Source organism: Notamacropus eugenii, chromosome 1 (assembly GCF_028372415.1).
Source record: "Notamacropus eugenii isolate mMacEug1 chromosome 1, mMacEug1.pri_v2, whole genome shotgun sequence".
In the NCBI taxonomy this organism is placed as follows: domain Eukaryota; kingdom Metazoa; phylum Chordata; class Mammalia; order Diprotodontia; family Macropodidae; genus Notamacropus; species Notamacropus eugenii.
This window is the reverse complement of record NC_092872.1, coordinates 324,629,651-324,645,894: the sequence shown is the minus strand read 5'-3', so window position 1 is coordinate 324,645,894 and position 16,244 is coordinate 324,629,651. Positions and strand designations below refer to the sequence as shown.

The window sequence follows — 16,244 nt, the reverse complement described above, 5'->3', positions numbered from 1 at the left end:
CAATATGTCCCCCTCATTGTCTAAAGGTGACTGCTATAAAACAATCAGTTTTATAATGAAGAAAATACTACTTTGGCACCACAAACAATTTTTAAAATGCTGTCTCAGTCTAATCACTGACATTAGTATAATTTTTTTCTTGAAGGTAAAATAAATGTAATTCAACATCTAACTATTCTAATAGTGCCAAAACAGAGGAAAGAAACTACAGGGAATATGTTTGTTCAGTTCTGTTCACACAATCTCAGGGACCACTGAGTTCAAACCATACCTGAAACAAGATTCTGCTCTATAACAAACCTCAGTGTTGCTTGAAGACCTCTAGAGCAAAGGAACTCAGTACCTAAAGTAGCCCTCATTCTACATTTGTCTTACGTTATCATCAAGTCTTCTGGAGTCAAGCAGAATAACTGCTCTCTCTCTGGCCAAGTTCCATCTTATTAATGTCTTTCCTAAAACCTAGAACCCAGAATTGAAAACAATAATCTGCACTTAAACTGAGTAGAATACAGGAGGTCTATCTATTACCTCCCTAATCCAGGATACTATGGTCTCTCAATTGTAATTTAAGTTTGCATTACCTTTACTCAGTTGTAATAGCTTACTATTTTCCCATGAACAAGAAGTCCACTAAAACACCAAAACCTTCCTTAGATGACCTGCTATCTAGACATACCTTCGCCCATTTTGTTCTTTTGAAGCTGATTTTGACATAGTCTAAATTTCATTTTATTACATTCAGTCCAATGTTTTAGCCTATTAAAGATTTTTTTTATATCTTGATTCTGTCATCCAACAGATTATCTAACACTTCCAGTTTTGTGTCACCTGCAAATCTGAAAAGCATGCAATTTGTATCTCCATTCAAGTCATTTAAAGAAATGTTAAGCAGAGCAAGGTCAAGTATGGATCTCAGGGGTGCTCTACAATAGAACTTCTTTCTTGTAGAACTTTTCTCAAGATGTTATTCAATCATTAATGACTACTCTATACCAGTTATTCTGCCAATTTCAAAATCCAATTAACTATATTCAACTAATTATACTATCACGTAGTTCATAATATTGATTCACTTTGTCTACAAGAATATAAAGTTTTTAAAAAATGATGACCTAAAATCTGCATAAACATTAATTTTATAGCATTACTAATCTACCAGTATAGTTAATGAAGTTGGTCTGGCACAATTTCTTTCTTTCTTTCTTTCTTTCTTTTTGAGATGTGAGACCTTTATTCAAAAAACTGTCTATAAAAATTTTCCTCCAATTTTCTACTTTCCTTCTAATCTTGGCTACATTGGTTTTTATTAGTACAACCCCTTTTTAATTTAATATAATCAAAATTATCCTCTTTATACCCCACACTGTTCTTTATTTCTTCTTTACTCATAAATTCTTCTCCTATCCATAAATCTGATAGGTAATATGTTTCATGTTCTTCTAATTTACTTATGATATCTCCTGTTATATTTAGGTTATGTATCCATTTTGACCTTGTTTTGGTAAATGGTGTAATATGTTGGTTTACACCTAATTTCTGTCCGGCACAATTTCTTGATGAAGTTATATTGTCTTATTTGTAATTGCCATTTGCAGAAATTGAAGCTTAGTGGTTTATAGGCTCCATTTTCTTCTCATTTGTAACAACAATCTTCCCTGTTTTTAATCCTGTAGTACCTCTTTCATCTTATGAGTAAAATGGATTGATAGCATTTTACTCAATATTGTTGAGAACTGGATAAACATTTGATAATAATTTTTATAATCAAGAAGATAAGGATAGAGGCTGGTCTTGTGCTTTCATTGGTAAAGGAAACTAATTTTCTAGGAAATATTGCTAAGGAAACTTCATATACCAGTGCAGATTAGCACCTTCTCTAATTTACAGATTTAGGGAGCTAAATAGAGCACTTTAAGTAACCTGAAAGTATGTGTCAAAGGTGGAAATGAACTTATGAGCTTTGAGGCTGGCTCTAAACCTACTATACCACATGATTGCTCTTTTTGTTAAAGTTTCATTTTCAAATTAACTGAAAAAAAAAAGCAGAAGAATAATTACCTCTTCTTCTTTTATGAAATACCAAATCTTCTTCATCCTCTGTGGCTGTATCCTGATCCTGTTCTTTCCGTTCAATTTCTTTACTTTCAGTGCTAGTATCAATATCTTCTCGTTCTTCTTCCCTTAATAATAAATTATTAAATTCACTAAGCATATATACGATATGATATGGTCAAGTATACTAGTTCTCCATAGGGCATTTTATTTCCATTTCTAGAAACATGAAAATTTCCTCAATCCCATAAATATGGTTCTATCTTTCTAACATAGCATTAAAAATTACCCAGAGAAATCTTATATGAATTAAATGTGAAAACATATACACAATGACTACAGCAATGTATATTATATATGTATATGTGTATATATGGAGAAAATTACAAACTCAAACTGGATGCAAACTATAAAGCATAACTCAATTATAACAATAATAAATATGTCTGGCCCTGAAGAAGTGAGAAAGTATACTTCTTTCTTGACTTTAATTGCAGAAGTGGTGGGTTAGGAATGTGGAATATTGTATAAACTGTCACAAATAGTATGTTGTTTAGTTTAGCTGAACTGTTTTTTCCATCTGTAAGAATAGCTAACATTTATACAGTACTTTAATCTGAATTTTACCTTTTGTTAGAATAGCCGAGATTTACATAGCACTTTAAAGTTTGCTTTATAATTTTATTGGATCCTCGCAACAAACCCTGAGAGATTTTATTATCCTCATTTTACAGGTGAGGAAAACGAGGATAATAAATAGCAACACTAAGCAGCAGCTAAGTAACCTGACCAGAATCACATAGTGTCTGAGGTCTTTCTGACTCCAAATCTAGTGCTTAAGGATTGGCTCAAAGAAATACAAAAATAAAGGGTATTTTCAAAAAATCAACCAAAAATTATTACTTTATTTGCTAAAGGGAAGAATATATTTCATGGAAACTCAAAATTATAGCCATCTGAATTCTCAACTTGGAATTTTCCACCTCTTTAGTCATTTATCCTTGGCCGGTATAAAGTTTAATTAGGATGCTGAAGATATAGTATTTTATATTATTATATTTAATCTACATTACGCATTACATATATTTTTATCATTAATAATAATTTCCATGGGGAAAATATGTAAAAGCCACATGCATAAATATATAAACAAATTTTTACAACCCAGTTTATTATTTGATGTTAGATTCTTATACTTAAATTCAATATCTGACAAAACATTTATAAGTTTACTATACAAAAATTGTTTTTCTAATTACAGAAACACTTTAGAAATTGCAAGGTGTTTTATAACTCTTAATATTACTGAGTAACTAAAGCCATACCCAGTAGATATTTCTGCCGTAGGATTTCTTTGTTCTCCTTCCTTAAGTTTTTCTTCTTTTTCTTTCATCTTTTGTTCTTGTTCTTTAAGTTTCTCTTCCTTCCTTTTACGAATCCTAATCATGAAGACAATAAGATGCTTCAGCTTATTTGAAATGTATAGGAATATCACAAGTACTACCTGAATCTTTTCCTTAATTAAAAGGACACAGAAGATACTATTTTTAGCACTGGATTGTCAACTACATCCTCAAAGATCAAGAAAACAAAATTTATAAAAATCTTCTATCATATCCCTTTCAAGCAGAGATGAATGGCAATATGGTCAAGTAGATTTTAATTTACATTTATATAGCAATTTAAGGTTTATAAATCTCATGTGATAATGACAAGAATTCTGAGATGGACAGTGTGTTTTAATCCCACTTTACAGATGAAGGAACTAAGATTTGCCCAAAGTCACAAAAGTACCAGACCTATGACTCAAATATGGGTCTTCTTACCCCTAAGACCAGGACTGTTCCCCCTCCAACACACTAATCCATGTGTAAAGTAGGAACATAAAGGAGAGGAGCAAAGAAAAGCATTTGTCACAAATGAGCCAACATACTTCTATGTGAATACTAAGTCACAGTCATAGATCTCTGGTAACTTTATCTGATTCAGACCTGGCTGCTGCTTCTTCCCTCTCTTTTCGATGTTGCTCTGCCTTGAGCTCCCGGAACTCCTGCTTGGCCTGTCTTAATATGTCTACATAGTCTTCAATAAAATCTCTAGTAGAGACAAGGGTCAGCAGTTTCCCACAAAGAGCATGAAGTATCTTCATCTTCTCCCCTGTTAAAAATCATGAATATGATTTCTAAATTATAAATAACAGGAGCATATAAAATTCATAGTTCTTATAATCTAACTCAAAAATGCCTAATAAAAAAGGCATTAAACATGTTTTAAACATGTCAAATAGTACATCTAAAGGAAAAAAGAAATGACTCAATATAGACATTACCTCAAATGACACTTAGATGTAATGAATACATTTTAAAATACATCAACAAAAGTCTTATTCACCAGTTAAAAGACATAGTTTTTATGGTTAATGAAGAATCATTCCTCCTTTATTAATTTTTAGGTTATTTACCCAAAAGACAGAACTCAACTTCAGATTAAACTGAAACATGGCTTTTGGAAGCAACTAAATGTAGAAAACAGTCATCTTAAATTTAAAGTCATTATCACAGCATTCACTAATACCGCAAATACCTCACTTTGGGGGTTGGGGAAAGTGGGGAAGATGAGTAGACAGGAAATTCTAGGTGAGGAAACTCCCATTACTTGATGTAGACTTGGCAAGAGTTGTGCAAAACCTGTAATCTTATAGAGCTCCCTGGGAAACTGAGAGTAGCACTTTGAGAGTTTAAAATAACTTGCTCAGGGTCATATAGTCAGCATATTTCAAAGAAGGAACTTGAATCTTGATCTTACTGACTCCAAGGTAGTTATTCACTACAATATACTACTTTTCACATTTACAGTCAACGTAACTCACAAAGCAAGTATATGCTAGATACAGCAACATAAAAGTTTATGAAGTACTTTCTTCACATTGTGTTTTGAAGTAGATAGTATGCACAAATCTTACAAATGAAGAAAAACAGCTTGGAGAGAGAAAGTATCTCGTCTAGCAAGTATCAGAGCTGGGTCTCAAACTTGCCCTTTTGACTGTTACTGCTCCATTACACCATGCTGTCTCATCCCTGATTTATTTATTTATTTATCACTTCACTGTTGAAACTCTTCCTTAGGTTTCTTCCTTAGACTATCACTTCTATCAGTAATTTTTTTTTATGCCCAAAGTTTCAATTATCCATTCAAATAAGGATCTTTCCTAATAGTTTTAGCCCAAACTTCTTCTCCAAGTCAATTTCAGGTTGTACATGACCTTGGATAGGGAGAAAAATTACATATATTTTCACCAAAGTGTAACTGAAATTCAGCAATTACTTCAACTATGAATTTTTTTAAACCTACATTATTCTAAAGAGTCCACAGGATTCACCATACTGTCAAAAGGGTCCATGACATAAGAACTTCTCCTCTCCACCCATATGTGAAAACTGCCTACAGGACAGCTTTTACCTTGATGCTCTTACCACCACCCCAATATCTTACTGAAAACCAGACTCATCATAACTCCTCAATTCAAATGTCTCCTGACTTCACTATTTCTATTAATGGAAACCATCCTACCCTATTACTCAGGCTTTAAAAACCCTGAAGTTAATGGAGTGCTTGGGTACTTGGGCTCAGACCTCAATTCCAAGACCATAGTTCTCCCTAGCTTCAAAACGTTACCTTTGGCAATTTCTCCCCAGCCTAAGGATACTATGCCTAGCAACTATTCATTAGAAGGCCCCAGCAAAACACTTCTCTTTCTCCCTATCGGAACAAATTGCACCTATCGGAATTATGAGTTTGAACTCACTTTGTACTGGCTCAAGGTTTTTCAGTACCCATTGGACTATCTATACTAACTCCCTACCTCATTATATGCATCCTGGACTCCTCCTTATGCGTATCCTAGACTTTAGACAAATGTATACTCTCTACATCTATCTTGTCAAACAAGGCACTGATTGGTAGCAGACTGGGCAATACACAGTCAGCCCTCACTGCTAGTTAACTTGGCGATGTACCATACCTCCCAGAGAGCCACTCCCTAGCCTGCCCTCCACTTCCCCAGGCTTTCCCTGATGAACTATGGGTACAAAAAGTGCATGTTTCTTTAAGAATTGACCATTCCTTAACCACTCCCTAATCCCACCCTGCATTACTAGTCAGCATTTTTGGCACATGTTTTCTTGTAGTTTTTCCTACAAAAACTTTAACTGTACCTCTCTAAGGTTACAGTTTCCTGAAGCACTTTGCCTGCTGAAAAGTGTAAAAATAAACCTGCCACCTTCACATAATGAATTTTAATCCATGAATTCTTTCCAGATGACCTAGTCCTGCACCCCAGTCCTTGAGGGGTCCCTGAAGCCCTCAATCTTTTCCAAAAATCTTCATGCTCTCAAAATCCCTAACAAAACTATATAAAAGTCTTTTGTATAATTTCCTGAAAAACAGTGGTCACTCTTTTGCTTTTCAAAATTCTATGGAATCCCAATAATTCTGAGCTTTTTCCTTCTTAATCTAGCCTGCAAATCCATCATTTTCATCTGCAATTCTCCAGTCTTTCTGCAATTGCTTTCTACTATAATCTCTGTGACTGCACTATATAACATAATAATTTTACTTTTTACTATTTCTGTTGATATTCTTTTTCCATATTAATCTCTTTATAATATCTCCTCCACAAAATTTTCACCTGTCAAAATTCTACTCATTATCAGAGAACCAACTCAAAAGTTATATTCTTATGAAAGCCTGATGTGGTGTTTTCATTTTTCTGGACCTTCATAGTTCTTTTGGTGGCATTTATAATAACCTCTTTTTTTCTTATTCCAATTAGTAAATGATAAATTCTTGAAGGACAGAAATTTTGTCTTCACTTTTCTATCCATCCACCTGCATTACTCAGATGAATTATTTTGACACACTAAGTCCTTAGTCAATACTTGAAAGAATTTCTTGAATGAAAATGAGTTTTACTTACAATAGTTAACACTATTTTGGAAATATTTGGTCAGTTTTTATTTTAAATTGTGTAAACTCTGAAACAACTTCATTGAAATATCATTTAATTCTTGAATGTTCTTTTAATCAAATATAATCTCAACATTTGTATATTATATATACATATATTTGTGTTTTTCATACCTTATACTTTAAGATTTTCTTTATAAGTTTTCCAAATCTACCATTACAACTCATTACAATTACAATCATTACAACTGGTCTTTCAGGTTAAGATACCTTGTTACCAAGACTATAATAAAGAGATATTTTAAACTCTTTCGCTTTTAATTTTAACATTTAATGGAAGGTATAGTTAGGGACTGACCATTAAAAATGTCTTGTTAGGACATTCATTCTACAAGCATTTGAGTATCTGGGTACCTAGTAGTACATTAAAATAGTTAGATGTAAAAATAAAGAAGACATGACTCCCAATTAGTAAGCCAATTATCTAGTTGAAAAGGAAAAAAAAACTACATGTATAAAATTGGCATAGTTGGGGGAGGGGGGAATGGAAGAAACACTAGGTAGGCTGTTCTATTCTCACATTAATGCAAATATTAATAAAGGTCTGACCTCTGGCTATGTGAAAGAAGGGAACAGGTAGAAGAGTGACTGTGGAAGTAGCATTGCTAAGACTTGGGAACTGACAGGAATTAGGGAGTCAGAAACAGGAAGTTAAGGATATCAATGAGATTCTGAACCTAGGTAATTAGGTTAGTTGTACCCTTGACAGATACAGAAGAGTTAGGAAAAGAAGTAGGCTGAGGGGGAAAGTTAATGAGCTCTATCTTGAACATACTGAGTTTGAGACACCTATGTGACATATGAGCAGCTGCAGAGCTAAAATCCAGGAGAGAGAGGGGTGTTAAATTGTAGATGTGGGAGTCTTCTACAAAGAGAAAGTAATTGAACCCAAGGAAGTTATGAGGTCATAGAGAGTTGAGAAAAAGGAGAGGGACCAGGACAGAACTCTAGAGTATACTCCCAAACAGGAAGAAGGACATGAAATATGGACCCAAAAAGGAAAACTGAGGAGCTATCCAGACAGAGTGTAAATAAGCAATTGTTTTCATTTTGTTCAGAAACCCTGAGGGTCTTCCCCTCTCAGACTGATTTTATTTTTGACTATGTAAAAGAGGCCATTCTTTGCCTAGCCTTAATCACAGAACAGGTGTTGCCTTAGTCAAAGTGAGACCTGGGAAAGGTATTAACTTAAAAAGGTGAAGCTCTCTCATTGTAACTGGTGCATCCAGATCTTCGTTCAGCCTGATCTACATCTTGCCACTGGACTCAGATGGCTCTGGAGGAGAGAGTGAAGCTACTGACTTTATACAGCCCTTTCTCACTTAAATTCAATTCACTTGCAAGTCATGGCATCACCTTCTCAATGTCATGATCCTTTTCAAGAATGAAGGACAAACAATAACATTTGTACCTTTCTTAGGACATTTATGTGTAGTATTATAACTGTTTATTTATATGTCATATCCCTATTAAGTATAAGCTCCCTCCAAGTTAAGGATGGCTTTTAAAACTCCTTATAATCTTCTACTATAGTACACTGCACATAGTATACACTTAAGAAATGTTTGTTAAAGAGAAGTTAGACAATTTAATTTAATATAGTTCAAATTTAGAATGAAACAAAGGGAGGGATAAAAATAAAATTAAAATAAACTACAACAATAATAAAAAGTAGTATTATTTTTTCTATTGTTTACATGTGGAACTATTACATTTCCTGAATATTACCTAAAATTTTATATTCAAATGATTTAATTTAAAATCATAGTTTTAAAATCTTAGTCTTCTCACAGTAGAGAAAGCACAATGGTTAAGAAGAATGCGGGCTACAAAGGCTTTTTCTCTCTTTTTTCCCTTTACCTGGTAACAAATCATACACTGAAGTGCTTGAAAGTTTCTTCAACAGACTAGGATTGCTTAAACGAAGTTCCATACAGGCATCATCTGTAGCATCAAATCCTCCCCGTTTCTGATAACGATACTTTGCATTTGCTGACGTTACATCAGCACCTGATGCTAAGATGTGAAGTCTGAGGATTTCAGAAAGAGTGCAGCTATCAAGATCCAAGCTTTTCAAACTGCAGCCTACAGTTGTTAAAAAAAAAAAATTATTTAGAATATAAACAATTATAGATATTTAGTAATGAAAATGTGCCTTTTTTATAAAAATAAAAATTAAAAATTAAATTAAAAAAATTAAACCCACACATACCCTGGTGTAACTGTGGCCATGCAGCTGCCAAAGTTGCAACTGCAGACAGTGCAGATTTTGTGGGGTCTGCATCTTCATCCAAAGCCTCTGTTAAATCTTTAAGGAAATAAATACTTTATTCTAGTACAAATCAAAGCTTGCATATTGGGTAGGAATCAGCCCTTTTAAAAAGATTGAAGAGACAACTTAGCATTCATAAGCCTCAACAGAATCTACACTAAATACAACAAGAACTTATCACTATTCATTCTGCCTACACACCATCTAAAAACTATGTATCCTAAATCATACAGTACTCACTAAATTTTCCTCACACTTTTATGTGAAAAAAGACAATTGCTAGAACATTCACAATTGATGCACATATGTTTACATAAAAGCTGCAATGTGCTTTACAAATCATTTAAATAAGTCATACTTCACAATACCATGTTTCTTGACTTAGAATTTGGTCTTTGGAAAGGCTATTTCAAAAATTAAAATCAAACAATTCAGATAACCCTGTCTTTTACAAAGATTTTTAAGATTAATTTATGTCAAGGTTTAATGCTATAATTTTTATAAACCAAACATAGGTTGTTACTTAAGAAGGCCTAAAAATAGTAATACTTTATTTATCAGTCATTTCTAGGAAAATTTCATTAGTCTCAAACAATGATCCCTCACCACTTGCGGATAGTTCTCCAGAGGGCTGACAGAAATATGGCTAGCCCTTTCACACTATCCAATCATAAAGCATTAGCCCACACAGTTCAAATATATTATTTCCAAATACTGTATTCACAGTCCTATAGGTTAGAAATAATCAAAATTCACAGCTATCTAATGCTCAGGGAAATTCACTAAATTTTCCACTTAACAAAAAAAAAGTTCTTCCAAGTCTCAAAAATCTTGCAATCCAAGAGGCAAATGGAGGAAAATCTCCTTGTAGTCTATCTTAAAACCAAAGAATGGTAAGAAACAGAATTTTCATGCTTCACACAAAAACAAAACAAAACAAAAAAACCCAAACAGCTACTGGTGCATTGTAGTGGAATGGAAAGAAAACGAGATTGAAGTCAAAAGGCCTAGGCTTTATTCCTGGCTCTGCCAGTGGCTAGTTGATGTGACCTTGGGCAATTCACATAACTTCCTTGGGTTCTAGTTTCCTCATCTATAAAATAAAAAGGTTTGGATTAAATGGTATTTGAGATACATTCCAGGTTGACAATTCTATGTCTCTGTTCCTAACTTTTACAAGCTATCTAAATTCAGCCTAAACTAATGATGACAACACAATAATCATCAAATGCTTCAAGGAATATTTTATAAAGAACAAACAAGAATATATATGACATGGGAAAAGTGAAAAAAAAATTACCTGTAAGACACACACACACACACACTCTCTTTCTCTCTCTCTCTCTCTCTCTCTCTCTCTCTCTCTCACTTTTCTCCCCACCAATTCCCCCCAAACTGAAACTAGGTTTCAAAAGACAGAAATTATCCTTTCTCTTCAGAGAAACATCTGACTTAAAACTTCCTTATTTTTCCCACATAAAACTTATCTAGTCAAATATACTTTTGAATCTCGTTGGTGAGAAATATAAAATTTCTAAAAGTTCTAAATACTCAGATATGGAACCTATTTATGAATTTTTATAAGTCTGGTTCTCTTTCTTGTCAATTGATTACCACACTTTTACTTTTTTCAGTGTACTTTCTGTAGTGAAAATACATACCTTATAATATCCTATTGCAAGGTAAATAAAAGACCCTAGAGAAATGAACTGGAGGTACAACTTGGAAATTATATAATCACATTAAAATAAATCAATAGCATTCCATTTGCCTGACTAGAGGTTTCTAAGATCAGGGAATAACACCTGTTGCTTCAATAAGGGATAAAGGCATTCTAGGGTACATCTCACTAAAGACAGATGCACCAAATCTAAGTGTTGAGAATTAAATCTTATCAGCATGATTATTGCCCTCTAATTGTAATCATAATTTAAAAGTAAGAACAACAGTACTGTGTATATGTTGAATATGCATATCTATGTATACACACACACACACGTTTTTAGAGATAAGAAAAGGTGAAAGGAAAAGCATTTTAAAGACTATTTCTAGGAGAAATACTGACTGAAGGGAAATGATTACTCATAGAAGTACTATACAAATATTTTCCTCTAATGGATGTATGTGTAGATATGTATTTACGTATATCCCCTCGAGGGCAGAGAGATATTTAATTTTTGCCTTAGTATCCCCATCTAGGTGTAAATGCCTTATATGTGTTTGTTGATTGACTCTTTCCTTTCACAAATTCTTTTTGTCCCTGGGATTCCAGATCCCATAATACATAGATTCAAATCTCTAATCAACTTTTGACTTGGGTAACTCTGCAGTACAACTTAGTTGTCATTACTGTGGCTCACAATAAAATTTAATGGCTACAAGAAAAAATACTTGCTATAATTTGCTTCTATACATTTATGTTTCCTCCCATAATATTCCTCCTCAATATTTCTCATTATAGGAAGTCTTCAATTTATTTTTCCTTTTACTCTTTTCCATCTTATTTTTACAAAGAATGTCTCCCTCTTGATAAGTAGGTATCCCTGAAATGTGTATAAATATACTTTGCCAATAAAAAACCTGTGTGCATATAATTGTACTATGCAACATATAATAATTATAACATGCAAAATAACTGCATTATTATATGTTTGTGTGCTCTGTTTTATTTAGGCCTCGGTCATTTCTTAATGAGTACCTGAAGAATCAGTAACTAGGATTTAAGTTATAGGTTGCAAGCTATTTGACTTTGGTAATAGGATGCAAAGATAGTCAGGGCAGTGTGCATCTGCCAACCTTGGCTCTATATCTATTTAAGTATGGAACTCCTTAGAGATCTAAAGTTTCAAAATCTGTCAAACTGAGTAGCACTTGATTCCTTCAAAATGAGAATTAATTTTAACCACAATTTTAATTCCTGATGTAGAGTGACAAGGTGGTCGTTTTTTTGTTTCTTTTGACACAAATCTCATTCTTGACCACTGCTCATAAAGATACCACACCATGATTAACACATTTGTAGGCAATTATTTTTACCTAAATATACATTACATGGTTCAAGAATTTGTCTGTAAATATTATTTTAATTGGGGCAATAGGGAAGAAGGAGAGGGAAGAGTGGAAGATATATATGAAAATATTAGAAGATATTTTTCTTAAGAGGTAATCTCAAACTTTTAAAATGCTATAGTAATAGTGAATAAATATTAAGGTAATAGTTGCAACCTGGGAATTGGGAGGATAAAATTTTTAAAGTGAAATCCCTACCATCAGCTAAGAATTTTCTAAGAAAAAAAAAATATTTGAAGTGAACACTATTGCTCAACTTTAGAGTCTAAAAATTGTGAACAAAATTCAAAAACTACCTGAGCAATAACTCTCAATACATTCTGCTAAAAAACAAAAAGTTTAGAGTCATAAATATTAAAGTGTTGTAAAAATTAACTGATCAAGTTCTTGAGGAAAAAAAGAGTCTATTCAAAGGGATTTTTAAATGACAAATGAGTAAACAAAAGAATTGTAACTTTCCTAACCCTTAGAAGAAATATCTAATAGTGCTGAAGAAACAAAAATTTTTAAGTTCTTCAAAACCATGCTGCAGTAAAAACAATTCTTATTTATATGAAGTAACTGATAATGCATCTTTGGAATACACACCAACACATAACAACTTATGCCATACCCACAACTGAATCTTTTCAACTTCTAGAACGAAGAAGTAATTGCTTTGTGAAATTTACTTTTAAGTTCAAAACAAATTAATATCAATTCAAACAAAAATATAAAGCTGAACTCTGACCTTTGGTGTCAGCATCAGTTATTTGTTCTTTGGCTACTTCTTCTTCTTCTTCAGCTATTGCTTGAAAGATGGCAGTAAGGAAGAAAAAAAGCAATTCACATAGTGGGCCTTCACTATCATTTCCCACAAGAGCTTCCTCTAAAATCTCTGAAAACAAAATATTTTAAAATAATGTAAAATTATTTCCATGTAAATAGGAAACACAATAGCATTAGAAAATCAAAATTTATGTTTGCAATACAGATATTTTTATCTATATGGAATTAAAGTGACGTTCTTAAGTTTTCAGAGACAAGGTGACCCTGAGGTCTTAAAGACTAAGTCTTAGTGCAAGTTCTGCAGCTTCTACCTAAGCCTTGAAGGTCCTATTTATCAAAGACCAGTCTAGCTAAATTAAAAGGGGCTTGGGATCACCCCCAGGATCATTATCTGGTGATTGTTTTTTTGTCCACAACAAACAGGTTACAAAGGCACAGAAAGGTTGAGATATGGGAGTGATTGCTGAAATAATAACATGGATTATTTAAAGTACTGAATATTTAAAACAAATTACCTTTCATTTTAGCACATACTTGAAACCACAAGTAAAGAAACAAATCACATACACACAAGATGAAACATCCAAATAAGGCATATACAGTTATACCATTTATGCCACTTCAATGAAATAAGGTGATCACTACAAATACAATTATAATTTTTACAGCAAATAGCAAAAATGTCCTAAATAATTATACTACCAATATTTTTGAGGACTATACTCTACTGATTGGAGAACTGGAAAAAACAAGATTCTAATCATATATCATTACCACTGGGTGCCTACTATGTAACCTGAAACAAGCCCAAACTTTTCTGTCTCAATTCCTGAACCTGTAACGCATGATGACAACAATGACTATTGTCATCCCCACCATTCCTATGACCTAGCACTTGTGCTCATAGCATAATAAGAAAATATCAAGAAATCTTTGGTAGAAAGTTATTATCATTTTATAATGGAGCTTTCATTTCAGTATCTATGCCATGAGAACACTTAATAAACCCCTTGCAATGATGAATTTTCCTCAAAAGATAAGAGGCTTGCCTAGAGTTACGCCCTCGGGAAACTCATCTTGAAGATCAAAAAGCTCCCCAAATGCATGAAGAAACTCTAACACCATTAGAGCATCACCAAAGATCTCAGGGGGCAGTCTGGTTTTCACTGGAGTAGGCTCTGGAAGTTCCTGCAAAATTAAAAAAATTTAATAACTATTTAGATGAGAGCAAATACATATATTAGAAAAGATTAATAGAATGTGGTCATTATTATGCACTTTAATTATATTACCAAGACTTCTCAGAGCTGTAATTTGTTGAAAAAATAAAAATGATTAGTATAGGTACCTATGGTTTAAAAAGCAATGACAATTCTGAGCTGATAACATTCTCAAGCATGGTAGCTCAAAATAAATTAACCCTATAGGTGTCCTACAAGTTCTTATAATTCAAGAATGCGCTAAAAGGAGAGAAAACCAAGGAAGAGATGTCCAGAAATTCTAAAGTGTCTGTGGTCAAAAGAAGAGCTTGTTTGAAAGGGACTTATTCTCCTAATCTTTGATGATCTAAGTCAAATGTGTTTGACTTAGATCATCAAAGATTAGGAGGCTAAGTCCAATTTCTCTCTTCCCTGCCAGGGGCTTCCTAAGCAATGGTGGTGACTATCAGGTCCTACACTTCTGTATTTCCAGCTGCCCTGAATTCCAGAGCTCCTGTACATCTGTATTTCCAGTCACCCCTGCATCCTAGAAGTCAGTTTGAGCAGGAGGTCGGAGTTGTACAAGAATATAATGGGGTACCCTCAATTACTTCTGAATATGTGAGTAATGTCATCATATGACTTGCATTAAAATATATCCCAGGAATTAAGAGTTTCAACAACAACAACAACAGAAGTTAATTAATTAACTGTATAAATTTAAACTATATTGAGAGTTCCAGCTATAATCTACCCAAAGAACTATATACACAGAATTCTAACCTGTAGTTTAGGATGAAGGTAACAAGGCTGTAATTCTGACAGGAAGGAAGTATTTCAACAAAACAATAAGCATTTATTAAGTACTTACTCAGTGGAATGGGGCAGGGAAAAGAGGAGTGGGGGGAAAAAAGAAGGAAGGAAAAAGGGGAGGAGAAACAATATGTACATATAAAGTATGGGAACAGTGACTGTATGATATAAAGAACTCCTTGAAAAGGAATCTTCTGTATCAATACCAGTCAGCGCCCTCTCTGCAATTTGCAGTTCTGGGAGAATTGACTAGAGCAATGGAGTTAACCGACTTGCCCACAGTAAAAGTGCCCGTATGGGTCAAGAGTTAGGATCTGAAACTGAATTTTCCTGGTTCTGAGAGTTACTTCTCTAGTCACATTACCATATCAGGTAATTATGGAAGGAGGGTAGTAGAAATTTGGGAGAATGAGAAAAGGATCTTTATGTCATATGGTGCTTGAGTTACAACTTGAAGGAAGAACAAGACGCAATGAGACAGAAATAAGGACATAACACATGCTAGGCAGGAGGGAAAGCCAACGTAACAACAAAAATATGAGAGAAAGAGGAGAGGAAAAAAAAGGCAGTATAGCTGGACTGTAAAGTACAAGAAGTGGAATAACATGATAAGAAAGGACAATATTGTGAGGTTTTTTAAAAGCCAAAGTTTAGTTTCTAGTCATCACTTAGTGGTACTAGGTACATAGGGAACGTACTTAGAATACTAATAATATTGATCAAGAGGCACCATTATATAATAGCTAAAGAACCATCAAGACCTGGGTTTGAGCCCTTCTTCTGATATAAAAAAGTTGTGTCATGATGGGCCAAAAAGTCATTTAACCTCTCAGTGTCCTAGAAAACTATCTAAGATTAAGTTAAAGAAGATATCCCCTGGTGGGTAGAGCCAAGATGGCGGAGTAAAAGTAGGGACTTGCTTGAGTTCTCTCTCAAGTCCCTCCAAATACCTCTAAAAAATTACTCCAAACAAATTCTAGAGCAGCAGAACCCGCAAAAAGACAAAGTGAAACAAATTTCCAGTCTAAGACAACCTGAATGGTCGA

At 33.6% G+C, this 16,244-nt stretch overlaps 1 protein-coding gene across 13 annotated transcripts in view; it reads right to left on the bottom strand.

Annotated features, from left to right (window-relative positions):
- BAZ1A (bromodomain adjacent to zinc finger domain 1A) overlaps positions 1-16,244 on the bottom strand; it is a 249,851-nt gene that overhangs the window by 31,775 nt on the left and 201,832 nt on the right. For 12 of the 13 annotated variants that reach the window (XM_072629668.1, XM_072629665.1, XM_072629674.1 and 9 more), the window contains 7 exons: positions 14,236-14,374; positions 13,149-13,295; positions 9,290-9,385; positions 8,938-9,162; positions 4,044-4,209; positions 3,378-3,491; positions 2,059-2,180 (listed from right to left, as the gene is read on the bottom strand). In XM_072629668.1, coding sequence (XP_072485769.1) covers positions 2,059-2,180; positions 3,378-3,491; positions 4,044-4,209; positions 8,938-9,162; positions 9,290-9,385; positions 13,149-13,295; positions 14,236-14,374 — 1,009 coding nt within the window. The remainder of the gene's footprint in view (positions 1-2,058; positions 2,181-3,377; positions 3,492-4,043; positions 4,210-8,937; positions 9,163-9,289; positions 9,386-13,148; positions 13,296-14,235; positions 14,375-16,244) is intronic. The other variant, XM_072629675.1, reaches the window with a different exon arrangement.